General features: G+C 46.5%; 1 protein-coding gene across 1 annotated transcript in view; it reads right to left on the minus strand.

Annotated features, from left to right (window-relative positions):
• MOK (MOK protein kinase) overlaps nt 1-25,593 on the minus strand; it is a 37,015-nt gene extending 11,422 nt beyond the window's left edge. The window contains exons 1-4 of the mRNA XM_036278000.1: nt 25,455-25,593; nt 15,193-15,307; nt 4,547-4,636; nt 3,101-3,171 (exon numbers count right to left, since the gene is read on the minus strand). Of these exons, the coding sequence (XP_036133893.1) occupies nt 3,101-3,171; nt 4,547-4,636; nt 15,193-15,307; nt 25,455-25,461 (283 nt within the window). The 5' untranslated portion in view covers nt 25,462-25,593. The remainder of the gene's footprint in view (nt 1-3,100; nt 3,172-4,546; nt 4,637-15,192; nt 15,308-25,454) is intronic.
• Between the last annotated feature and the right edge of the window lie 2,198 nt (nt 25,594-27,791).

Consider the following 27,791-nt stretch of genomic DNA (forward strand, 5'->3'; position numbering starts at 1 on the left):
GCCAGGAACAGAGGGAGGCCCAGGGCAATACAGCGTAATGGTTAAGGTTCCCAAGACACACTTGACTTTACATTCTAGCTCTGCTATTTATTAGCAACTTAACTTTGGCTCATTACTTAATCCTTCAAGCCTCAACTTCCTCATCTGTAAAATGGGCATGGTGATAACCGTGCCAACCACAGAGGGCTGTCAAGAGGCAGTGTGTGGGGTGGCTAAGAACACACACTCAGGAACCAGCCTAAGTTCAGATCCCAGTTCTACCACTTCCTAGGGACAGAACCTGGGACAGTGACCTCTCTCTGTGCCTCAGTTTCCTCGTCTCTAAAACGGGGATCATGACAACATGTGGCCGACAGGGCCGCAGTGAGAGCAAGTGAGCTCATCCCTACAAGGCGCTAAGAGCAGTGCCCGGCTCGTGCCGCACCCACCAGCCAGCAGCTGTCCCCACTGGCACCTCTCCTCAGCTCCGAGGCGGGCCTTTTGTTCCGCTGAACATCTCCGACGTCAGGATGCAGATCCCAACATCAGCCCGGCCCTGCGGGCTGCTGCCCCGTGTTCTCGCATCTCTGACGCTGGGTCGCCCTGGCCGCGGGCCGTGTGTGTGGGAGGGTGTCAGCGCCCCCGCCTGTGCTGGCGCCGCCTGTTTCCTAGGCTCCTCGCAGACAGACACCGAGAGATGTCTGTCTCCAATTTCACAGTTCCCCTACCACTGCAATCAGATACTTCTTTCTAAACAGAGCTTTCTCAAAGGTCTAAACACACAGAAATTTGCCGGAGATTATCCCCTCGCCTTGAGTTTTGCAATAACACACTCCGGGAAGCAGCGATCAGAATCCCAATATAAGACACGTCTCGCACAGAGAGAATTGTTACCAACCCAAGGAAGTGATTATGTAGAAAGTAAGATCTTGCCCTGGCCAGTTTGGCTCAGCAGTTAGACGTCGGTCCGAGGACCAATGAGTCTCGGGTTCGATTCCGGTCAAGGGCATGTACCTCGGTTGCAATTTGTCCCCAGCCATAGTTGGTCGGGTCATGCGGGAGGCAACCAGTTGATGTGGCTCTATCACATCCATGTTTCTCTCTGTCTCTCTCTCTCTCCCTCCCTCTCACTCTATCTGACAGTAAGTAGAAAAGTGTCCTCAGGCGAGGAATGAAAAAAGAAAGCAAACTCTTGGCTCACTGGTGCAAAGATGGCTGCAAAGGCCTGGCGGCGCGAGCGCGGCTTCTCTCGGCTGCACTGCCCCCAGCGCCCTCTGCTGGACACACCCCTCTGCGCAGAGGCAGCAGGTGTCGGGAATGTAATCCCACGGTAACACTCCAGGTACCTGGGCTGACGCGGGGCAAGTGAGATTCCCAGGTAAGTGAGTTCACTCCGTGAACATGAACTCTTCTCTACTGCAATCATTTTTTTTTTATTCCCTCTATTGATTTTTTAGAGAGAGGGGAAGGGAGAGGGAGAGATAGAAACATCAATGAGAGAACATCAACTGGCCGCCTCCTGCACGCCCCCCACTGGGGATCGGGTCCACAACCTGGGCATGTGCCCTGACCAGGAATCGAACTGGGTGGGACCTCTTGGTGCAGGGTCGACGCTCAACCAGGGAGCCACACCGGACGAGATCTACTGTAATCATTTTAAACAGGACTCTTAGAAACTTCTGATTCACTTTCCTACCTTTCCATGGGTGCTAAGTGAAGTGGGTGGCGCCCACCTGCAGAATCTGGAGACTTGCAGCATTTGCCCCGACAGCTCCCGATGTTTATTGTTGTTTTCAGGCTCATGTACAAGGCCTGTATTTTCTGCCTCCCCATCGACGGGACTGTCACTGGCCACTTTCCGCTGTGGCTGGTGTGCCGACTTCTAGAAGCCATTCTAAGAGCTCCATTTTTAATAGGGTTTAGACCAAGAAAGCAGATCTAACTTTGTTCGAATTGTACTTAAAACAAGATTAAACCTGACTGAGAGGTTACCTATGAGTGAAATACACAAGGTTTCTAATGATAAGAAATACCATACAGTCCCAGATATGAATTTCCTATTTTCCCAAAAAGATCCAAAAGTTTTTGGATCCAAACATTTTAGGTCAATTTTTATGGATGTAGAAAAATATACCCATGTATTCAATTTAATTTACTAAAACACACATTTTAAATCACATGTAAAATACATTACTTTGCGATAGCGCTCCCCGCCCCCCCTTGAAGCGATGGTAGTTGCGCCTCCCCAGCCCGGCTCAGCAGGTGCCTCCCTGCAGGGACCGCGGGCCCTGCCTGTTCCCATTGCGCTCCATCTGCAGTGTGGCCTAAATTGTTTGAGCTAATACAGCAGTTTTTAAATCATCAATGATGCTGTCATGAAAATTCTATTCCAAGCCCTAAGTAGTCACTTACATGATATTAGTCTATTTTTTTTATTTGTCCCATCAGCATGATGTGACCTGTGAAATGTAATACTTCCTGGGCGCTTTCTCAGTGACAGTGACAAGGCTCATTTGTCCTGACATCTAACACAACTGTGAGTCACACCCCCAGGGACATCTGTTGAATGTGGGCCAAATATCTGCCTCTCCTCCATCTCCCTCAGGTGACCTCTGTGGCTCCAAGGCCAGCCCGGCGGTCGGCCCGGCCACAGTGCCTTCCTAGAAGGCTTCATTGTTCAGGGGAGAGTAAAGGAAAGCACGCTGTCTGTCGTTCCGGAGACTTGGGAAGGACCCACATATAAGGAGATTCCCTCTCATCCGAGGGATTCTTTGGGGGGAAGCCCTGCCTTATTCTGAGGCAGGAACCGAATGTCGATCAGCAGCAGAGCCTGAGAAGAGTGACCCTCGCAGTGGGGACCCCAGGGAGGAAGGCCGGAGCTGGCCCCCACTGTCCTGTGCGCCATCCTCATCCATGTCACTGGGGGGGGGGGGGGCGGCGGCCTGGTGGCCCTCCTTCTCATTTGCCAGAAAAACCCTCCCGAGGTGGTTTTCTATTGGTCCTATGAATTTATACATAATTACTGCACTCAGTGACTATCGACCTTGAGAACAAACAAAGTATTATGAACTACAAGCTTTAAAATAAGTTCTTACATTAGCTTTCAAATTATGCTACATACCTCGTATCAGTTCATAAATATTCATGTCCATAAGTTCACATATTAGTGCAAGAGAACCAGATTTTCTGTCACTGAAGAAGAAAGCAGGTTTTTAAAATGTTTTCGGGTGTCTCAACCAGAAAATATAATCAAATATTTAATTCATCTATAAACATGTCTGCTAAACATAAAGTACTCCTACATCAGACAGACTGAGTGTATGACTGAAACACAAGTTTTGATTTTAAAATTTTCAGGTAAAACTAATTTGAAATAATAGTAAAACCCTATTTTAAGCAAAACCCCTAACAGCCCCACCCTCATGTTTAAAGACATGTCTTGACAATTAAAAATGAACTCTCAGCAGGAGAGATGAGGTTGGGGAGGTGGCCAAGCAGAATGACCAGAGTGAGGACTTGTCACTCCCACGACACTGGGATACATTACAAGGTGGGGAGGGTCCAGGGGAAGGCTGAAAGACGAGTGCCATCACCCCTGTGCAATGGCAGGCTTTGCACAGAGGGGACAGAGGCCTCTGGCTGAGCCGTGGGCTTCTCCTGAGTTCAAATAGCCCCGAAAGGGATCCCTACCCCCGGGACGCTCAGGGTGCCTCCAGTGGGGCTGGGAGGGTCCCCACTGTCTCTCAGGGCTGTCAAGAGGCCCACGTGCAGTTCTAGACAGAAGCACTTTCTAAAGTGCAGAGTTGTGACTATCACACACAGACTGTAGTCTCTAGAAGTGGCTCAAACTGACTGCTCAGAGCACTGCAGGCCAGGAGGCCACGAGGCTACAATGAGACAGTTTATACGGAGCTAAAATGGTCTATCCTTTGATGACCATCTGCCGCATGCTAGGTGGCAGGGACTGTGACTCCCTGGCAGGCTCTAGAGGCCAGGCCACCTTCTCAGGGATCAGCACCTCACCGACCCAGGGAAAGGCAGGGCCTGGAACCCCGGCTGAGCCTCGCTCAGGGTCCGGGGTGCAGGGCACAGCTGCCAGCACCTGGGGACCAGCTGTGCCCTGCCTTCCTGATTGGGAGGTAAGCCGTATGGGAACTGTCCCATAGTTAGACCAGAAATGAAAGATCCCCTGAAACTATCAGTTGTAGGAAGAAAGGCTACAGGAGACTGCAGAGATGAGCACGGAGGGAAAGGGAGATAGAACCATGTTTTCCCGGCGGGTTGTAATTCACACTTGAGGCCTCAGGAGCTGCCGCCAGCCACGTCCCTCAGGCCAGGAGCATGTGACTTACGCTTTTACGACAGAGCCGCCTAAATGAAGGCACTGCCGCATCAGGAATCAGGGGCACAGCTGACCAGATAAATATGTGACTTAAAATAAAAAGTGTTACTCTCTGGGCTACCAAGAAAATATCTCCAATGCCTACCCTCCCTGATTTTCTTCCTTAAAAAGAGATTTAATCATTATCATCAAATTTAGATAACTTTCAAAGGCCCACATACTTACAAAACCACTTCGTGCAACGTGAGGATGTTTGGGTGTGGATTCAGGCGCCTCAGAGCTTGTACCTCTCGGAGACTGTTCACTTGCTCAATGCTATTGTGTAGGCAAAACAAAGAACTGACTTATCATTTAGGCCGACTTCAGAATCCGGGCTATCACGTCACTATTTTTTATCCACGGCCACAATGGAAAACTCACAAATACTGCAAGCAAATCAATCAGGTTGTATTTCTCCCAATAGAAGTTGAAATTCACTATATCGCGTTTCTGCATTATCTTACAAAAATCAAGGTGCTTAGCCCTGGCCGGTTTTGCTCAGTGGTTAGAGTGTCGGCCCGTGGACCAAAGAGTTCCGGGTTCAGTTCCTGCTAAGGGCATGTACCTTGGTTACAGTTTGTCCCTGGCACCGGTGGGGGTTGTGTGGGTGGCAACCAGTCGATGTTTCTCTCTTTCTCTTCCTCCCTCTCCCGCTCTGTCTGAAGATAAATGCAAAAATATCCTCGGGTGAGGATAAAAAAAAAAAATCAAGGTGCTTAGAGCTTTGGTCATATATTCAAATTTTCCCCCTCTAAGCTCCTGAAAGCATACCTTGGTAGTTTCTTTTACTATTAATAAACACAGACAGACTTATTAAAATGTCCTATTAATCAGTTTATGGGAACTAACCAACTGAGCAGTGTAAATGCCGCGTAAAAATCAGCATTTTGGATTTCCACAAACAGACGCGCCCTTTCTCCCCATCGTTACTGAAGGCTGTCCTTTCAACTTCGTCACCTGCTGACAGGCGTTCGCTCAGCAGGTGCCCTGCTGCAGGCTTTTCTTTAAGAAGACCGCTGTGCCTGACACCCTGCTCACAGCCAAACTCCCATCAACACATGCAGCAGAGGCCGAGGGCTTGGGGCTGCACGGCCCTCAGACAGAGCCTGGCCTCCCTCCGGCGCCGGGCCCAGGGCTCACACTGTCAGATGACTCGTTCCATCAGAGATGTTTCATCTCAGAGGTTCTGAGAGGAAATGATTGTGGGGATCTTCTTTCTTTGAACTGGTGAAATTCCATTCTATCCACTTTTTTAAAAATGATTTTTTATTGCTGAGACTATTACAGATGTCCCCCATTTTCCTCCCCTTGTCTCCCTCAACCTGGCTCCCGCCCCACACCAGGCCTTCCCCATGATATCATCTGTGTCCACGGACTATGCACATATTCATATAACTTCTCTGGTCAATCTCTTCCCGCCTCACCCCTTCCCTGTGAGCTTTGTCAGTCTGTTTCATGCCTCCATGTCTCTGGACCTATTTTGTTCATCAGTTTATTTTGTTCATTTGATTACACATATAAGTGAGATCATGTGATACTTGTCTTTCTCTGACTGGCTAATTTCGTTTAGCATAATAATTTCCAGATCTATCTATGTTTGCCTCAAAAGGTAAGAGATCCTTACTTTTCACAGCTGCGTAGTATTCCATTGCGTGATAAATGTACCACAGCTATTTTATCCACTCATCTACTGATGGGCACTTGGGCTGTTTCTAGATATTAGCTATTGTAAATAATGCTGCTATGAATATAGGGTGCATACACTCTTTCTGATTGGTGTTTTGGGATTCTTAGGATATATTCCCAGAAGTGGGATCACTGGGTCAAACGGCAGTTCCATTTCTAACTTTCTGAGGAACTCCCCCAGCTCCCTCAGCGGCTGCCCGTCTGCCGTCCCACCAGCAGTGTACTCGAGCATACGGTGTGAAGCTCAGCACTCTGTTTATTTATTCCATAGTCCACTGTTGTTTTAAATCAACATGGCTGAATAGCGAGGTCTCTCTCATGCTAGCCAACAGATGGGATCCTGATACAGGATCCTGAGTAGTCTGAGTGGAAGGATATTTTGGACTAAAAGTTTTAGACCTTCCTTTCATCAACATCCCCCGATATCCTCGCTCACACCTAGGATGATATTTAAAATGTTAGCAACCTGTGTGCCAGTCAACAAACAACCAGAAAAGTCACAGCTCACAGCCTGGGAACAGGGTCCGAAAGGGGGGCCCTGTGGTTGCTGGTGAGAGGGAGGTCTGGGAAATGCTGGGCGGGGGCTGGGCGAGGGCTGGGCGGGGGCCAGGCGGGGGGCAGTGGAGCTCAGGACAGCAGCTACTGAGCACCCCGAACAGGAGGCCCTCATCTTCCAATAACAACAGGGAAGTCTTCCGGAACTGCGTGACTTTCCTATAACTCACGTACAATGGGTGGATTTTGTGATATGTCAATTATATCTCTATAAAGCTTTCAAAAATATAATGAAAATCCAAATTATTTGGCATAGTTCTATTTGAGACTTTCTTTTCAGATGTTCCCTTTACTTAGAAACCCTGGACCTCTTTGTTTTGATCAAGCCACATAGTCTTTCTTCAGCTTTTTTTTTTTAATCAGTTAGAGTGGGAGGGAGAGAGGAGGAAAGAGAGAGAGAGAAACATTGATGTGAGAGAGACACATTGAGTGGCTGCCACCCACATGAGCCCAACCGGAGCCAGGGAAAAACTGCAACCGAGGTACTTGCCCTTAGCGGGAACCGAACCCGGGACTCTCTAGTCCACAGGCTGAAGCTCTAACCGCTGGCCAGGGCAAATATAGTTGCATCTTAAAAATAACAAATAGGTATGAGCCAGCTGGTAGAGATCCGGGGCGCTGGGTGTTGGGTACCAACTGCCATCCTCATTTCTCCAGAGGGGCTGCTGCCTCCCCGGGGCCCGTGTGTTCCCCTGCTGAAGCCAGCAGTTCGTCTCAGCGTCGAATCTGTGTGTCACCCGTCTGCGGCTTGGCCTCTGTCAGCACTGAACACCTTGTATTGCCATCACCCTTAGAGATGACTCCCGAGACTGCCTCCTCCACCGTGATAGGCCTCTGGAATCAAAACAGTTTTTTCTGCATCCTGAGGTTTGTATATAAGTCTCTCGTCTACCGAATCCTATTTGTAAACCAAATATCCGTAGATTTAAGTTCGTTGTTGTCTCTGCAGGACCAACTACGGGATGGTCTCGCACTTGCTGTGGTTCTGGCCACATGGTGACAGGTTTCGCAGTGGAAGGCAGTCCCAGGTGCTGAGAAGGCTGTGGCCGTGCACCTTTCCAGAAGGATCTAGGTCTGTCCTCTACATCAGCTCCGACCACACTTGGGTTCACAGGGTTCAGGTATTTCTGCTCTGTAGCTGTGGGAACAGTTTCCCACGGGTGGTCAAAGACGTACCCCGAAGATCAGGTCTTCATGGAGCCAGCAGCCTGCGCCACGGTGGTTGGCGCATCACATGCCACGGCTGTGCCATGATGTCACCACCCATGCCACGGCTTCGTGATTCCAGCTTTTTACCACTGTCACCGATGTTGTAACAAACATCGTGGGGCTGGACCCTCCCCACAAGGAATACTTCTGGGCCCAGATGACTTCACTGGTGCATTATTTCAAACACTTAGAAACACTCTTGCACACTTCCCAGAAGAAGAGGTGTGAACGGCCAACAAGCAACGGCCTATGCAGATGTGGGTCCACACTCCTTGCCAGCTGGGTGACCAGGCAGGTTAGGGGACTCTCCCGACCACGGCTCCCTAACCTGAAAGCTGGCAGCACGCGTCGCCCTCTGGGCCGCAGTGAGGACTACTGAAGGGTGCAGGAGACCCCAGGGCGGGCAGGGCGGCCGGTGCTCCGAGCCACCGCTGTAGTCCCCTGGCATCGTGGCTTCCCGTGCCCGCTTCTCCTTTCTCACGCCACCCACACTGTGCAGGGCCACCGAGATGATGAGAAGCAAAGCAGAAATGGGTTTTTAAATGTATGTATTTTTTATCCTCACCCGAGGACATTTCTGTATTTATCTTCAGATAAATCCTTACCAGTGGAAGAAGCGGAAGAGCCACGCCAGTCGGTCCAGATCTCCGATGGCTGGTTTTGTTTGTTTCTTTGGACTGTTTTTCACTTTCCAGTTTGAAATTATTTCAGACTAACAGAAGAGTCACAAGGACAGCACAGAAAGTTCCCTTCAGCCAGCTTCCCCTAATGTTAACATCTTACATAGCATTTATCAAAACTAAAACTAACATGGTACAACTCTGTTACTAAACTAGACACTTTATTCGAATTCCCCGGTTTCCCCACGGATGTCCTTTTCTCCTCCAGGATCAAGGTACTGCAGAGCGGTCAGGGTGTCCCCTTAGTCACCTCCACCCTGGGGCAGTGCCACAGTGTCTTTGCTCTTCCATCACCTGGACAGTTCTGAGGTGTACTGGGCAGGTATCTGTAGGACGCCCCTTCTTCTGGGCTCGTCTGATGTATTCTCATAATGAAACCGAGATTATGGGTCTTTGGGAAGAAACACCATGGTGGCAATATGCCCTTCCCAGCCCTATGTCAGATAGCACATGACATCAGTGTGTCTTACTACTGATGGTGTTATTTTTAGTCATTTAGTTAAGGTGGTATCTTCTAGTGACTGAAAAGTCACTATCTTTTCCTGTGTATTTGCTGTTTCTCAGAAGCAAGTCACTAAGTCCAGCCCACACTCAAAGGGAAGAAAATTAAGCCCCGCCTCCTAGAGGAAGGGATATTGAATAATCTGTGGATATAAATTCAAACCACCACAGTAGCCCTGGCCAGTTTGGCTCAGCGGTTAGAGCGTCGACCTGTGGTCCAGAGAGACCCGGGTTCGGTTTCCGCTAAGGGCATGTACCTCAGTTGCAGTTTGTCCCCGGCCCTGGTTGGGTCGTGTGGGTGACAGCCACTCGATGTGTCCCTTTCACGTAGATGTTTCTCTCTCTCTCTCTCTCTCCCCCCCTCCGGCTCTATCTGAACAAAATATTGAAAATGTCCTCGGGCGAGGATTAAAAAAAACCACAAAACACCACAGTAATTGTACATTTGGGGGACATCGTTTGAAGCTGCGCAGAAATCTTGTTCTCTTTCAAGTTTCACCTACTAAACACTAGCATCATCAGTCTATCTTGCCTGCAGAAATGAACACTGTGCTTCCGAGGATGGTTTTCTAGTTCCTTCATATCTGCTGTGTTTATTAACTGGAATTTTCCTATAAGGAAGAACTGTCCCCTCATCCCAAATTATTTATTCACCCAGTCATTTACTGATGTCAGTATGTACTCATGGTTATTTGAGAGACGGATGGACAGATGGACATGTAAGTGGAGGGAGAGGGAGAGGTGTCAGCACACACTCTGGCTCTGTCCACGGAGACAGCCAGGAGGGGATGACATTCCAGGAGCAATGAGCACACCTGGCGCCAAAACCTGCTTCTCCAAACCTTTCTCCAGTAAAAGGAACCAGGACTCCTCAGAGAAATGGAAGATTCTGGGGGCAGGGAAAATACAAGATGAGCCTAGAGAATCTTATGGTGCCAAAAAAAGTAAAGAAGTATTTACAACAGAAAAAAAAAAGGATAGGACACATTAGAAGTGGAGCCAGCCTGGAAGAGCCCCCAGGGCCAGAGCTGGACCAGTCATTAAGAAATAATGACAGCCCAGCCGGTGTGGCTCAGTGGTTGAGCGTCATCCTATGCACTAAGAGGTCACTAGTTCGATTCCCGGTCAGGGCACATGCCCAGGTTGTGGGCCTGATCCCCAGTGGGGGGCGCGCAGGAGGCGGCCAACTAATGTTCTTTCTCATTGATATTTCTATATCCCTCTCCCTTCCTCTCTCTCTCTCTCTAATATCAATAAGAAAAAAAAATTTTTTTTTAATCCTCACCCAGGACATTTTTCCATATTTTGTTCAGATAGAGTAGGAGGGAAAGAGAGAAATATCGACATGAAAGGGACACATGGAGTGGCTGCCACCCGCATGACCAACCAGGACCGGGGACAAACTACAATGGAGGTATGTGACCTTAGTGGAAACCGAACCTGGGTCTCTCTGGACCGCAGGCCAACGTTCTAACCGCTGAGCCAAACCAACCAGGGCTACTTATTTATTTTTTGTTAATCCTCACCCAAAGATCTTTTTCCATTGACTTTTAGAGAGAGTGGAAGGGAGAGAGAGAGAAAAACATCGATGTAAGAAAGATACTGACTGGTTACCTCCCACACAACCCCATCCGGGGTCAGGGATGGAACCTGCAACCCAGGTATGTGCCCTTGACTGGGAATCAAACCTGTAACCCTTTGGTCCCGGGCCGACGCTCTAATCACTGAGCCGAACTGGCCAGGGCTAACCAACCACTTTTATTTATTTATTTAAAAATATATTTTTTTCTTTATTGATTTTAGAGAGAGAGAAAGGGAGAGGGAGAGGGAGAGAGAGAGAGAGAGAGAAAGAGAGAGAGAGAAACATCAATGATAGAGAACATCGACTGGCCGCCTCCTGCATGCCCCTGCACTGGGGATCAGGCCCACAACCTGGGCATGTGCCCTGACCAGGAATCAAACCAGTGATCTCTTGGTGCGTGGGTCAACGTTCAACCACTGAGCCACACCAGCTGGATTAACCAAAAACTTTTAAAGTTAAGACAAATACATACTGGCCAACGTGGCTCGGTTGGTTGGGCATCGTCCCATGCACCAAAAAGTCACGGGTTCAATTCCTGGTCAGGGCACATGCCCAGCTTATGGGCTTGATCTCCTATAGGGATTGTGTAGGAGGCAGTTGATTGATGTTTCTCTCTCTTACTTAAAAAAAAAAATCAATAAAAAAATCTTTGAAAACTATACAAGGCTCAGCTGCACAAGTGTTACTGAACTCCACTTAGGGTGCTCTGTTCAGTAAGCAGACATGGTTGTCAGCACGCAGTTTGATTCACCTGCAGCTAGTGCAGGAGACAGGGATTCACCTCCAAAGCTCTGTCTCCGGGAAGGGAGGCTTAGCCATTGCTCATAGTCAAACCTCGGTTCTCAAACATCTCCCATCTCAAACAATTCAGTTCTTGACCAAGTTGTTCATGGAAAAATGACTCAATTGTGGAACAAAACGTCAGTTCTCGACCTGATAATGCTTTCATGCTGATACCTGTACGATCAGTCACGGTCTCTCAGGCAACAAAGGAGAGAATGCGAGAGTGTGAGTCAGTTTACTGCTAAACTTCACCTTGTTAACATCTCAGGAAATTGTGCTGTGGATATTTTCCTGCTTTTTTTTTTTTTTTTTTATCCTCACCCGAGGATATTTTTCCATTTTTTGTACAGATAGAGTGGGAGGGAGAGAGAGAGAGAAACATCGACGTGAAGGGACACATCGAGTGGCTGCCACCCGCCACCCGCACGACCAACCAGGGCCGGGGACAAACTGCAACCGAAGTACGTGCCCTTAGCGGGAACCGAACCTGGGTCTCTCCGGACCGCAGGCCGACGCTTTAACCGCTGAGCCAAACTGGCCAGGGCTATTTTCGTGCTTTTTTTGCTGGAACGGATTAATTCAATTTACATTATTTCAAATGGGAAAAGTTGATTCGGTTTTTGAGCAAATCACTTCTCGAACAGCTTTCCAGAACAAATTAAGCTCAAGAACCCAGGTTCCCCTGAAACACTATTTGTCCGTTGCACATTGATTTCTTCTCTGCAGTTGGCTACACTTAGTCTGGTTGAGTTCCTGTTGAGTTCATCTTTTTCACAGCTGGTCTGCAAAATACTTTGCTATGTTTTAACATTAGCAAGAACAGCATTCAGTAAGAACGGCCCAGACTTTGAGACTCTTGTCCTCTCTAACACGAGGGGTGCACTTTCAATGTGTTGGTAGATGGTGGATCCAGGATGCGTGTTACTGCCAGGAAACCGCGTCCCTTAGATAACACTACATCTCCTGAGAAACTGAGGTTACACAAAGTACACGAAGGTACTTCTCCAGATAAACTGAGTGTCCCCCACCCCTCAAAAGAATGTCCCTTAAGGGCATTCCTCTGATGGAAACACTTCTAAATGGTGTTGTGATGGCTGTTCCTTCTGCAGGGACGTCTGCGGCCCAGCAGATGGCGTTGAGGCCGGCTCCACAGTGAGCGTGCTCACGCAGGATTCTGACAGCAGCAGTCGCGGAAGTACCTGAGTCGGGATGCTATTTGTTCGGTCCATGTTTTATTTGCATCTCTTCACCAAAATAGCAGCTGGCCATTGCTGCTGTCTGTAAGCACGTCTACCCCTGAACCTGACAGTGGGACCTGGTTCTCCCTGAGGAGCAAATGCCCCACACCCTGCTGCTACGGTCCGTTCTCTGCCACTCTGGGTGTTGGTGCGTTTCTCCAAGGTGGCTCTTTAAGGAAGTCTGCTCTTAGATAAGGGGTAGTCAGTACACTGTGCATCTGATTCTCTACCACGAGTAATTTGTCGCACAAAGGAAAAAGTGACAGGCAGAGCAAAGCACGGGACCAGGGACAGCAGTCTCGGCCAACCAGCTACTGGCCACATGCTCTGAGCAGTGAAGAACGAGGAATCTGGGTTCAGAGCTGGCTCTGACCTAGAGTGACAGCTGTCACATGACTTCACATCTCTAAGCTCCTGTCCTCCTGTGTGAACCAAGGATGATCACATCGATCCCGTGGGGATGTCACGAGGATGAAATTACTGTTCTCCATACTCTTGGACACCTCTAACTGGCCTGTGCGCGTTTCTGATCTGAGAAACAATTTTTCACACTAAGAGCCTGAAATCAAGGTTTATACCCCAACCCTTCAGCAGGCTCTGCATCAATGTGGGGGAATGACTATGTTTTTAAAAATGTGCTTTAGGTACTTGGAGACTGCAATTCCTTTGACATTAAAAGCTGAGCTTCAAACCTCTTTATTGAGAAGTTGAACAGTTGCCACGAAGCCAGCACTCACTTCATCGTTGGGTAGTGTGGTAATGACTGTTTAGTGTGATATATGCTAAGCGGCAAACTCAAGACGTGCAGAGGCCCTGTGAGGGACAAAGCCGCAGCTCCCCCAGGGGACTGATCCAGAACCAGAGAGCTCCCACTCCACACGCTGTCACCCCAGGGAATCGATTTCTCCAACCCTATTTGGAAATGATTTTTCTTTTCTTTTCTTTTTTAATTATGTTTTTTAATTTGTTTTTGTTACAGACGTTTCCCCTTTTTCCCCCATTGACACCCTCCTCCCCATCCCCCCCCCGCCCTATCCCCAGCTTTGTTGTCTATGTCCATTGGTTATGCGTACATGCATATAAGTTCTGTGGTATATCTCTTTCCCCCCCACCCCACAATGCACTCTATTCTGAGGTTTGTCAGTCTATACCCCACCTCTATGTCTCTGGGTCAATTTTGTTCATTGTTTAGTTCATTATATTCCACAAATAAGTGAGATTATGTGATATTTGTCTTTCTCTGCTTGGCTTGTTTCGGTTAGCATAATACTCTCCAGGTCCCTCCATGTCATCTCAAAGGATGAGAGATCTCTCTTTCTTATAGCTGCATAGTATTTCATTGTGTATATGTACCACAGCTTTTTTATCCACTCATCTACTGATAGACACTTGTGTTGTTTCCAGATCTTAGCTATTGTAAATAGTGCTGCTATGAACATGGGGGTACATATATTCTGATTGGTGTTTCAGGTTTCTTAGGCTATATTCCTAAAAGTGGGATCACTGGGTCAAATGGCAATTCAATTTTTAACTTTTTGAGGTGACACCGTAGTGTTTTCCATAGTAGTTGCACCTGGAAATTATTTTTCAACACATTGATTCACAAATAAATAAATCACGAGTTCTAGTATATTTAGACTAAGGTTTTGTCTATAAAAGTCCAACACAAAAAATTTTGAGGAACATATAGACTGTTTTAAGTGAGGCATACTCTTACTGTTTAAATTTTTTTGTGACCAATTAATCACTGATATTACAGTAAACTGGGACATAAATAAAATCCAGTATGATAAACATAAAATGAGCCCACTATTGTAGCTCACTGTCCTTAGAATCCAACTTGTCTTTGAGCTGCCCTAATTAACAACCTCAGAGACAGCAAGATGAACAATGGGGAATGTTATAGACGGCTTTAGCCCCATAAAAATTAACCAGAGTTTGATCTTCACTGGGAATTTGAAAAGCAACATCCTTCAGGAAAAGGGAGGACAGAAACGGCCCCAAGGCCAGAGTGTCCTGCATGCTCTGTAAAGAAACTGATAGGGAGAAACTGAAGCTCCCTTTACCCCATAAAACTGTAACTGTTAAACATGTGTGTATTGCACCTGACTAACTGCTGATATCCATCTCGAATTTGTTAGTTTTTAAAACTTAGATAATAGAATGAATAGCAGAATAGATTTATGCTGACCCAGTTCACCCAGTTCCCTTTCGCCTCAGCTCCCTCCCACCTCCGTTCCCTCCTGCTTATCGCTAACTGCCTCCGCTTCTGTACAAGCAGCTTGCTTGTTCTGCTAAACTCTTGAAGGACCCCTGCCCTATATAAGCAACCCTCCCCCTGAGCTCAGGGCTGCAGTTCTCCTCTGTGTAGGTTGGCTGCAGTCCCTGCGCAGGTAATAAAACATCCCCAAAAACTGAAAAATTGAGTCTGAGTGTGGTCGATCTCCTGGGTTACAACACCCACAATCCCCACTGCCTAAAGAAATTTGACTGTATCTTACATACCGTCACATGAATATAATCTTCCCATGAGTATTAAGTCGCTCTGGTGACTTGAACCCGAGTCTGCACACAGTGGTAACGTGTCTCATCGCCTACCTTTCAAAGTGCTGTTTCATTTGTTTACATGCATAGTAGTTTCCATCTCTCAGGCTCTGCATCTTCATGACTTCAGAAAACGTTCCCTCGCCTATTTTGCCAATTGCTTTGTAGTCTATAAATAAAGACAATTATGAAAAACAAGGTTTTATGTATACGTATATTTTGTATTTGTTTCCAGACAGAGAACGCTTTACCTGAGACACTCCAGCAGTTTGTGCCGGGAGCTGTTTCTCCTGGTTCCTAGGTTCAGCGCTCCCCTCACCTTGTGCGCTGGCCAGAGCGGTTCCTCTCTGCGCTCCCCCAACACAGGGACTGCGGGACCGCACCCCGGCAAGGGTGAGAGTCAGATCCCACAAGGCCTGGAAAGCAGAGGAGCAGGGTGGCTGGCTGGGAAGGCTCTGGCAGGAGCTCACGGGCACAGGCCTGGGCGCTCGGCAGAGGGGACGCGCACCAGCAGCCTCGGAGCGTTCTCCTGGAGGTCACCCTCTCCCTAGTTCCACGGAGGTCCAGCTGATGGGCCCAGCAGACTGGGTGCGGTTTCCTGCGATTCTCACAGCTCCTGACTTCCTGAAACTGACAGCAGCAGCCTCTGGCCTGGGGCTGCCACCACCATTACCCCCTGCACAGGTAGTGGTTCCACAAACCTCTAATTCACTGTGGTAAATTCCCTCTTGCTTGAAATGCTAGTTTCTGTTTTATAAACCAAACCTGATGACAGACACAGACATGAGTATCTTCAAGTTGGGTGGGACTGCTAACAAAACCGAAAACTGCAGTCAGCGGGCAGACAGGCTGGCCCGCGAGCCTGGGGGTCTCCAGGAAACGCTGCAGTGCAGGCCGCTGCCTGCAGTAGCCGCTGCCTCCCGGAACAAGTACCACCAAGCGCCAAGGCCTGCTGGGCCTGCTGGCCCGGGGAACGGGGAGTAAGTCACAGTGACCGAGTGTCATTTCAGGGACTCAAGGAGGCTCCGATGGAATGAGATACAGAAGCACGAGAGCAAGACTCGAAAGAAACAAGGCAGCCTTGAGAAGCAGGACTAGAATAGAACCTTGTGTGCAGAACTCACCAGAAGCAAAGAGATCAGAAGCCTATTAAACAAACCTGGACCAAAAGAGCCAGTCACCTTCAGGTCCCAAACCTGCATCAGCACAAAGCAGGTTTGCAAACCAGTTCGGCTCCAAAAGAGGGCACCCTCCTCCACACCTCTTCTGGGCATTGTACCTTTTTTTGTTTTTGGTTCATCCTCACCCAGGGATATTTTTCTATTGATTTTTAGGGAGAGTGGAAGGGCATGAGGGAGGGAGAAAGAGAAACATTAATGTGAGAGAGATAAATCGATTGGCTGCTTCCCGAATACCCCGACTGGGGCTGGGGATCAAACCTGCAACCCAGGTACCTATCCTTGACTGGGACTCAAACCCGCAACCCTTTGGTTTGAGGGCTAATGCTCTAATCACTGAGCCAAACCGGCCAGGGCGCAATATGGCACACATTTTTTAAAAATTTAATATGGCATATTTTAAATTATTTTTTCCTCATTGATTTTAGAGAGAGAGAGAGAAACATCGATGGGAGAGAACATTGAATGGTTGCTTTCTGCATGCCTCCCCCTGGGGATCGGGCCCACAACCTGGGCGTGTGCCGTGACCGGGAATCTAATGGGTGACCTCTTGGTTCATGGGTTGATGCTCAACCATGGAGCCACACCAGCTGGGCTATATGGCATATTTTTAATACCTTTTGTGAATTCTCATTTGATCACACCAGCAGAAAAAAGGTACTATTTCTTAGAAGTAATAAAGTTTTTAAAAAATGATGTGTAAATTTTATTCCAGTCAATTTCCTACTGGATTTTATTGATAAGAAGCTGAGTGTAGACTACCATTCAAATGCTCTTAAATTTGGTTGTTCTAAAATGTTCTCTTCCTTTCCTTTCCTGTCACTTAATAATTTTTGTAGGAGTCAATAACAATCTAGGCTTACTTTACTGTGTTTTTGCCGTAAGTCAGTGGCTCTCGACTGAAGGGGACCAGGCAGAGCAAACTCGCTGCCCGGTGAGTGGGTAAACACTGTGATCCACCCACAGAGCAGAACCCCAGCCAGCAACAAAAAGAACTGGACCACCGACACGCGGCACCACGTGCAGGGACCTCACAAACGTCATGCCCAGGGAAAGGACCAGATTCAAAAGACCACATATATTGCATGTACCTTCACTATACTTCATTTACATGAATTCTAGAAAAGGCAACATTTTATCAAGAGAAAGCATAGCAATGATCCCTGGAGTTGGGGGAGGCACTTTTGGGGGAATATAAAGAAGTTAAACGCTGGAGATTTGACATTAAAAATTTCAAGTTAGATCCTTCACCGCAATACACTTGAATACTGGTAAATACTGGTGAAGCCGACTGAAACTCAAACAGGAAGAAAACGCACCGGCACACCGAGCCGCCTATCAGATGAAGATGTCCTTTAAAGCTGAAGGCCAAGGAGGAAGCCACACAAAAAGGAGATTCAGAGGTGAGCCTCGCCACATGTTTGGGCGTGTTGACGTCAAAAACTTCACAGAAAGTGTAAAGGCAAACTACCATCTGAGAAAACATTTGTAAGAAATATGACAACGCCTAATATATTTATTATAAAGACTACCTACAAATAAATAAGTAAAATACTAGCACCTCTCAATGAAAAAAAGGCCAAAGAACATAGGATGATTCACTTAAGAGATAAAAATGGTCATTATGAAAACCTACTGGTGCCCTGGCTGGTTTGGCTCAGTGGTTAGAGTGTAGGCCCGTGGACAAGAGAGGCCCTGGGTTTGGCTCCTACTAAGGGCACGAACCTCTGTTGCAGTTTGTCCCTGAAGGGTTGTGAGGTTGGCACAACCAATCGATGTGAGTCTCTCCCCTCAATGTTTCTCTCTCTCTCTCTTCCTCTGACTCTCCCTCCCGCTCTATCTGAAGATAAATGCAAAAATGTCTTCGGGTGAGGATAAAAAAAAAAGGAAGAAAACCTACTGGTACTCAAAGCAATACAAAGCTAGAAAATCTGCTTTAAGAGAGAGAGACTGTTCTACCAATCAAATTAGCAAAAGTTTGCAACAAACACGTATTCAACATAGGTACAGGTTGTGGGGAGGCAGAGTCCACACGACGTGGCACAACCACAGAGGAAACCAATGTGGCTGTGTGGCAAGACCACTGGGACATTCTGTACCCGCCCTGGCGGCGATGGATTCCTGGGGAAGTGGGATGGCAGACTTCTGCCAGTATCTCAGTGTGGTATGAACATTCTACAGTGACCGCGCACTGCGTGTTTAAGTAGGAAAGAGAGATTAGGAAGATCCCCTGGCTCAGCACTCCCACTTCCAACAGAGACACGAACAAGATCTACAGACAAAGATGTTTGTCACAGTGTCACAACAGCAAGAATGCTCAAAACTTAAGTGTCCACTATCAAGGCAATGATATAATAATTATGGAACACACAAGCTAAATGCTATGTAGCCATTAAAAATGATGTCTTGCCCTGGCCGGTTTGGCTCAGCAGTTAGAGCAACCAACCGCCTGTGGTCCTGAGAGACCCGGGTTCAGTTCCCGCTAAGGGCACGTACCTTGGTTGCAGTTTGTCCCTGGCCCTGGTTGGTCATGCGGGTGGCAGCCACTCGATGTGTCCCTTTCACATCGATGTTTCTCTCTCTCACTCTCTTCCTCTCTCTCCCTCCCACTCTACCTGAATAAAAAAGAAAAAATGTCCTTGGGTGAGGATGAAAAAAAAAAAGATGCCTTCAAATAACATTTAACAATACTGGCAAATGTTTAGCCACTGTTTAATGTTAAGTGAAAAGAGGATGGTAATGATCATACAAATACATACCCATTCATAGGAAAAACACTGGACGCACCCTGGCTGGTTTGGCCGTGGACCAAAGAGTCGCGGGTTCGATTCTGGTTAAGGGCACATGCCTTGGTTGTGGTTCGGTCCCCAGCTCTGGTGGGTCGTGAGGGAGACACATCATTGATTGCCTCCTATCTCTCTCCCCCCTCCCTCCCTCCCTCCCCTGCCACTCTCTCTGTAAATCAATGGAAAAAATATACTCGGGTAAAGATTAACCAAAATAAAATGGAATCCGAGGCCTTGGAGGGGGCTGTCTGTGGGGCAAAAAGGGTCACTGTCTCTCCCATGGCTCTTTGTTTTCTGTTTGTTTGTTTTTTTATCCTCACTCGAGGATATTTTTCTATTTATCTCCAGGTAGAGAGAGAGGGAGAGAAAGGGAGAGAGAGAGAAACATCGAGGTGAGAGGGACACATTGACTGGTTGCCTCCCACATGACCCCAACCAGGGCCAGGGACAAATCTCAACCTGGGTATGTGTCCTTGGCTGGAATCGAACCCGGACTCATTGGTCCATGGTCTGACACTGTAACCACTGAGCCAAATCAGCCAGGGCTCCCCCATGGCTCTTTTAATAGACATAAGGTCTGGATACAAAACAAGGATGGGAGGTGGGGGAGGGAAAAAGAGAAACACTCCCATGAAAACACACCCGGAAATCTCTTCCCATCCTTCTCCAACAAACAGGCTCCAGGGTATTTCACAGGCCTTGAAAGTCAGACAAGAAACACGAAAATACACACAAAGCTGCGAAGGGTACAGAGCTGTGCTAGTGAAAATAACCCTGCCCCGCGTCAATGGCAATAGAAATAATAAAGTCACCAAAAAACGAAACGAACCACTCATCCAGACTTGAGGACAAAGAGGACTTAAAATAAATGAATGAAATAGTGGAAAGGGAAGATAAATGAGATTGTTTGCATTCATTAAGATTCTATTCACTTTGATTAAGCCAGGGCTTGTTTGTGTAAGTGCCATCGAAGCCTTATTTAACCATGACAGTGGAGGTCAGAGTCACTTTTTGTGAAAGGAGAAAGCTGTCATGCCCAGGTGCAGACACCTGTATTCAAGCACTGCTTCTAAAGAGCCTAACGACAGCAGGTGATAGGCCCTGGGGTGCGGGGCTCAGCCAGCCGAGGAATGAGAATTGCGGGAGGTTAATTGCTAAGTACACAGCACATGTCTGGACCATAGTTATCAAGAAGATGACTGAGCTTCTAATTTCCACTTTGCTAGAGATTAAGTAATTCAAACCAAATTACTGAAACAAGGTCAGGAACCTCCGATAAAGAAGTCTGCACCCAATTAATTACATTGCGTAGTGAGGAAAACTGACTTGAATTACCAAACATCATGAAAACACAAAAGAATATAAAATTATTTCTAAATTCACAAAAATTTCACATTTAAATTGCATCCTTTGGCCCTGACCAGGTAGTACAGTTGGTTTGACCGTCATCCCCTATATGCCAAGGTTGTGGGTTTGATCCCCGGTCAGGGCACATAAAATACTCAACCAATGAATGCATAAACAAGTGGAACAATAAATCAATATCTTTCTCTCTCTCGCTCCCTTCTTCTCTCTAAGATAAATAATAAATAAATAAATAAGTCGCTCTGGCCAGTTTGCTCAGTGGTTAGAGAGTCAGCCCATGGACCAAAGGGTCTTGGGTTCGAATCCTGGTCAAGGGCATGTACCTGGGTTGCGGGTTAGATCTCCTGGCCTTAGTTAGGGTCGTATGGGAGGCAACCAATCAATGTGTCTCTCACATGAATGTTTCTCTCTCTCCCTCCCTCCCTTCCACTCTATTTAAAAATCAATAAAAAAATATTCTCAGATGAGAATAAACCAAAAAAAAAAAAGTAAGTAAATAAAAATAAATAAATAAATTGCACCCTGTAACCCAGTAAATTCATTGCTAGGAACATTTAATTTGGGGTATCTATTTAAGGAACAAATATATATGTATACTGAAAATATGCACAGGACATTTATGGAAGCACACCTAAGAAAATGTTAACCAGGATTTACTCAGCCAAGTAGGGGCAGGTCCTGAGACTAACTTACAACCTTCCGTTTGAATGTATCACAAAGCCAGTATTATTTTCACTTAATTTTAATTTAAAGGGGAAAAGTTGCTAGTTGATGCATCTAGTTATAAAAACAGAAGGTGAGCCCTGGCCCGTGTGTCTCAGTGAGTTGAGCATCGTCCTGTGCACCCAAAGGTCTCTGGTTCGATTCCCAGTCAGGGCACATGTACAGGTTCTGGGTTCAGTCCCCAGAGTACATATAGAAAGAAGGTAGGCACTGATGTTTCTTTCTCACGTCAATGTTTCTCTCTCTCTCTCTCAAATCAATTTAAAATAGCTCAGTAGGTTAGAGTGTTATCCTGATGCACCAAGGTTGCAGGTTTGAGCTCCTGTCAGGGCACATACAAGAAGCAACCAATGAATGCATCAGTAAGTAGGACAACAAATTGATGTTTCTCTCGCTCTCCCTAAAGTTAACCAATAAATTAAAAAAACACATAATCTTAAAAATTCTCTCTGTGATATAATAGCAAACTGTTATTGTCTTCCAAACATGCAGGGTTTTTTTTTTCTCTTTTATAGGTATGTTTTGAATAACCCATTAAAAAGTTCAGACAGAAAAAAGACTGGTGCTCCCTCAGATAAGGGTAAGGATCTGACTGATGTTTGTCATTCTTTCCCCTTTTACATCCCTGCCTTCCGTCCACTGGAATGACTCCTTCACAATTGAACAACTCCTTCACAATTTACCATGTGCCAGCCACTTCGAGCTTTACAGAGATTATCTCATTTAATCTCTTAATATAGTATCTTATAAAATAGACATTATTATACCTGTTTAAAGATGAATGTGGCCCTGGCCGGTTTGGCTCAGCGGTTGGAGCATCGGCCTGCGGTACAGAGAGACCCGGGTTCGGTTCCCGCTAAGGGCACGTACCTCGGTTGCAGTTTGTCCCCGGCCCTGGTTGGTCGTGCGGGTGGCAGCCACTCGATGTGTCCCTTCACATCGATGTTTCTCTCTCTCTCTCTTCCTCTCTCTCCGTCCCGCTCTATCTGAACAAAAAATGGAAAAATGTCCTCGGGTGAGGATAAAAAAAAAAAGAAAAAAAAGATGAATGTGGCAGGTCTTATTTTCCAACGGTGGCAGCCTCTAGAGAGCCCACCCTACATGCTCCACTTTACTCCTCTGTCAAGAGGTGAGGTCTGTGTCCTCCCTCTTCAGATCTGGGGGATGTGGAAGTGGCACTCTGCCATTTCTGAGACTAGCTGGACCCGGTAACCCTGCTTCCTCCTCCAGCTCTTGGGATGCTCACCCTCAGAGCCCAGTGGCCATGTTGTGAGGAAGCCCAGGCCACATGAGACTGTGTGGTGTCCAGCGGACAATCAGCATCCACCCAGACACGGGAGGGAGTAAACCCTGGAGATGACTCCAGCTCCAGCCAGTCTCACGGCAACTGCATGAGACTCCAAGTGAGACCTGCCTAGTTGTGTCCAGGCAACCACAGAACCATGAGAGAGCATGATGATTTGTTTTAAGCCACTAAGTTGGAGTGAGTTGTTACACAGTAATAAATAACTGGAACGATGAAAAAACTAACATAAAACAAGAACGGTCAGTAACTGGCCAGAGGCTGCCGGGTCTGCTGGCTCCAAAGCCCACGCTCTCAGCAACTTCATTGTGTTCCTCTTGCTCCCTACTACTGCAAATGATGCAAAACAAAAAGGAGGCATCAGGAATCATCCACAGAATGATCAATACATCCCTAAACACATGGGCACTGACTAGAAAAAAAACAAGGAAATACATCTGGAAAACCCTAAAGACCAACACGATAATCGAGCATTCCTGGCCCCGCTCGCCGAACTCCAGATATGAGTCCAATTTCACCATCACTCATTCTACTTGTTTCTTCTGCTTCCATGACTCTCTCTCTCTCTCTCTCTCTCTCTCTCTGTGACTTCCTGTTCTGGGATAGTCTTTCCACTATGATCAGGACTTAAACCTGGGGGACAATAGGGTATATCAGTTCTCAGACTGGATTTTAAGGTAGAAAGAAGACAGAATAAAGCTGTAGCACTAAACCAACCAATACTACCAAAATGGCCATCTAAAAGAACATGTCAGCCCTGGCCGGTTTGGCTCAGCAGTTACAGCGACAGCCTGCAGATCATGTGGAGGGCAACCAATTGATGTGTCTCTCTCACATCAATGTTTCTCTCTCTCTCTCTCTCTCTCTTCCTCTCTCCCTCCTTCCTGCTTTGTCTGAAGATAAATGGAAAAATATCCTTGGGTGAGGATTAAAAAAATAAATAAAAGAAAAGAACATATCAAATAATACCTACTACATAAAAATAACCCAGAAGTTTAAAAGATATAAGTAATAAAATGCAAGTGTTTCTATATGTGCTTATATATATTTATAAAATGCTAACACTGGTGTTTTAAAAGGGGGAATAAGACTATACTTTTAGGGATCATTTCTATAGTTCATTAAAAGAGGGGGGATGTACATTTATATGTAGAGATATATATACACACACACACACATATATATGTGTAGATATATAAATGTACAGATACACATTTAATATGTGGAGTGGGGTGAAAGTAGGTTTACAGTTGTTCATATGGAAAATAATAATTAATAAATAATAATACAGGAATAAACTGTGTCCCGTATTCACAACTGTAAACCTACTTTTGCCCCACCCTTTACTTATATGTATAGACCCACAGGAAACTGGTAAGAGTGATTGCCTCTCAGAGAGGGGCACGAGGTTAATAAACAGAATGATCAAACCTAATTTCACCAAAATGGGGACACACTGATGGGACACATCATTTTGACATATTCCTGACAAAAATATTTGAGCTAAAGCTACACATGAGGAAGGAACCAGACAAATCCAAAGTGAGGGGCATTCTGCAAAACACGTGGCCTAGATTCTTGAAAAATGTCATGAAAGACATAAAAGTGCCCTGGCTGGTGTGGCTGAGCGGCTGAATAGGAACCCAGGTACTGAGAGATCGAAGGTTAATTCCGGTTAGGGCACAGGCCTGGGTTGCCAGCTAGATTCCCAGTAGGGGGTGTGCAGGAGGCAGCCAATGTTTCTCTCTCTCTCTCCCTCTCCCTTCCCCTCTCTTCCCCTCTCTCTCAAATCAGTAAAAACGTACTTTTGAAAAAAGACACAAAAGGCAAGGCACTGTGCCAGATTAAAGGAGACCAAAGAGACGGGACAACAAAATGTAATTTGTGATTTTTCACTGGAGTCTGGAAAGAGAACAAACACCTAACATGGACATTATTGGGGTAACTGGGAAAATCTTTATTATAGACTGCATACTCCGTGACAGTACTGTGTCAACATGCTAGCTGTCCTGTGACTGTGGAGGAGTACGTCCCTGTTCTTAGCAGATACTTGATTGCTAGTGGTGAAATGTCTACAACTAACTCTCAAAAGGTTCAGCAAAGATAAATACATAATTTAGAGAGAAAGAGAAATGCCCAGAGCACAGTGGGACATCTAGACGAAGGTTTATAAACATTCAGGGTGTCACTCTCTCTCTCTCTCTTTTTTTTTTTTCTTGGTTAATCCTCATCCTAGGATACTTTTCCATTGGTTTTTAGAGTGGAAGGGACGGAGGGAGAGAGAGAAACATGGATTGGTTGCCTCCTGCACGACCCAGACCCCAGCCTGGGATCAAACCAGCAACCCAGGCACGTGCCCTCGACCTGGAATCAACCCAGAGACCCTTCGGTCCGCGGGCTGACGCTCCAACCGCTGAGCCAAACGGCCAGGGCTCAGGGAACTCTTCTTGCAACTTTTCTGTAGATTTGAAACTTTTTCAAAATAGCTGGAAAGGGAAAAAAAAAAGAATATGGTTTAAAAAAAAAAGTGTGTGTACTGTATATAAGTTCACACTGTAAGCAAAAGTGCGAAGCCTTCCGTAAACCTCGCACTCTAACCACAGCTTTGAGCGAACAATACCCAACACGAGAAAAAAAAGAATTGCTTGCAAAGGGTGAATGAGGTGAATCAAGTATTTTTAATATCTTTGTTACACAATCGATGCCACTACCGATTGACTATTAGGATACGATGCAAGTTTAACATTACAACTACACTAACATAATATTTTCACAGCAAAGGAATGTGTTTTTTTGTGGGTTTTTTTTTTTTTTTTTTTTTTTGCACCTGCGGCTCAAGGGCTCTCACAGACCAGGGAAGCTCGGGGCCCGAGTGACACCGAGGGCGACGAGGCCCCTCGGCGGCCCGTCCCGCTCCCGCCACTCACCCTCGCGTGTCCGCCCCTCCCCGGCCCCACTCACTCTTCATCCCGGATGCGGAAGCCGGCGACAACACCTTGCCGACACTCGACGGAGAAGAAAGAGGCAAGAAGGGTGACCCCGGGCTTCCACTCCTTTGAGGCAGGATCCCGAACTAGGACCTCCGCGGTGGCCCCCTGTCGGAGAGCGTTAGGATCCGACCGCCATGTTGTATCCCTGTCACCCTAGCAACCGTCAAGCCCTGAACGCCTGGAGGCCGCCTCCCGCGCGTGCGCAAAACGGCCCGCCTGCGGCCGCTGGCTTCACGTACGCGTGCGCCCCGCGGCCCCCCTTATCGGTCTCGTTGCTAAGCAACCTCCCTTGATGCTGTAAAGCTTCCGAGTGTAGGCAACGTTCGGCCAGGAGCCCTGTAGCCAGCCGTCCTAAGAATTTACCGGTTGGGGACCTAAAGCCTTGACGGACGACAGCCTTGAACTTTAACTGGGCTGGGGAAACTAAATAATTGTCAACTGCAGTCGCATCCTACAGTTGAACATCTACTAACTAGTTCGGTACATAGCGGTCCATTTGTAAGTTTTTATGTTTAATTCTACAAAAATTAAGCTCCAGGCACTGTTGCAGAAATGGGGGATATAAAGGAGCGCCCAGCCCGGCCGGTGTGGCTCCGTGGTTGAGTATCGACCCATGCACCAAGATGTTGCCAGTTCGATTCCTGATCGGGGCACATGCCCAGGTTGTGGGCCCAGTCCCCGGGTGGGGGGCATGCAGGAGTTGGCTGATGGATGTTCTATTTTATCTCTCCCTCTCTCTTCCTCTCTCTCTAAACTCAATAAAGAAAAAAAATTTTTTTAATAATAAAGGAGACCTCAGTGTGGACCTCTTGAAACTTACATTCTACTGCAAAGTTGAAGAAATTAGCATATGAATGGAGCAGGGGCTGGGTGGAGATTATATATATATATATGTATATGTATGGCCCTGGCCGGTTGCTCAGTGGTTAGAGAGTCTGGGGGTTCTGCAGAAGGCAACCAATAGATGTGTCTCTCTCACATCGATGTTTCTCTCTCTCTGTCTGAAAATAAATGGAAAAATATCCTCGGGTGAGGATTTAAATATATATATATATGGCTCTGGCCGGTTTGGCTCAGTGGTTAGAGCATCGGCCAGAGAGACCCAGGTTTGGTTCCCACTAAGGGCACGTACTTCGGTTGCAGTTTGTCCCTGTCCCTGGTTGGTCGTGCGGGTGGCAGCCACTTGATGTGTCCCTTTCATGTTGATGTTTCTCTCTCTCTCTCTCTTCTTCTCTCTCCCTCCCACTCTATCTGAACAAAAAATGGAAAAAAATGTTCTCAGGTGAGGATAAAAATAAATAAATAAATATATATATATATATATATATATATATATATATATATGTGTGTGTGTGTATAAATAATATATATATTTTCCCGTCAAGGCACATGCCTAGTTGCGGGCTATATCTCCAGAAGGGGGCGTGCAGGAGGCAGCTGATGGATGTTTTTCTCTCACATAGATGTTTCTGTCTATCTCTCCCTTCCTCTCTAAAATCAATAAAAACATATTTAAAAAACATTTAAAAAATAACCATCTCTATCGGTTCAGCATTTTATGAAGCTCCTTGTCACTTATTTGCTCATTTCATCCTTACTACTGAGTAACATTGGTATCCCTGTTTTTTCCTATTATTTTAAAATTAAAGACGTAGCTCTGGCCAGTTTGGCTCAGCAGTTAGAACGTTGGCCTGCTGACAATAGGTTCTCCGGTTGGATTCTGGGTGAAAGACAGGTATCTGGATTGCAAGTTCGATCCCTGGCACCAGTAAGGGTCATGCGGGAGGCAACCAATCGAAGTATCCCTCTCACATTGATGTTTCTCTCTTTCCCCCTCCCTCCCTTCCACTTGATCTAAAAATCAGTGGAAAAATATCTTCAGGTGAGGATTAATAAAAATAAATAAATAAAATTAAAGAAGTAAAACGTGTTTTTTTGTACAAAAGTCAAACTACAGAAGTATATAGTGTAAAATTTGAAGTAATCCCTTCAAAGTACTTTCATCCTTCTCATGCCCCATCCTCCCCAGTTAACCACTAGTAACAGAGGGGTGGCATCTTTTCAGAATTTCTGTGTATGAATTTGGCCAGATGTTCCCCACAATTGAAAATTATATTCTTCTACAATTTGCTTATTTCATTTAATAAATCCTAGTCATCTTTAATATGAGCACATATAGAGCTACCCTATGCTTTTTAACTGCTGCATATCCCTGGCCGGTTTGGCTCAATGGTTGGAGCGTTGGCCTGCGGTCCAGAGAGACCTGGGTTCAGTTCCCACTAAGGGCACATACCTCAGTTGCAGTTTG

Source organism: Molossus molossus, unplaced genomic scaffold, assembly GCF_014108415.1.
Source record: "Molossus molossus isolate mMolMol1 unplaced genomic scaffold, mMolMol1.p scaffold_m16_p_1, whole genome shotgun sequence".
NCBI classification, from domain to species: domain Eukaryota; kingdom Metazoa; phylum Chordata; class Mammalia; order Chiroptera; family Molossidae; genus Molossus; species Molossus molossus.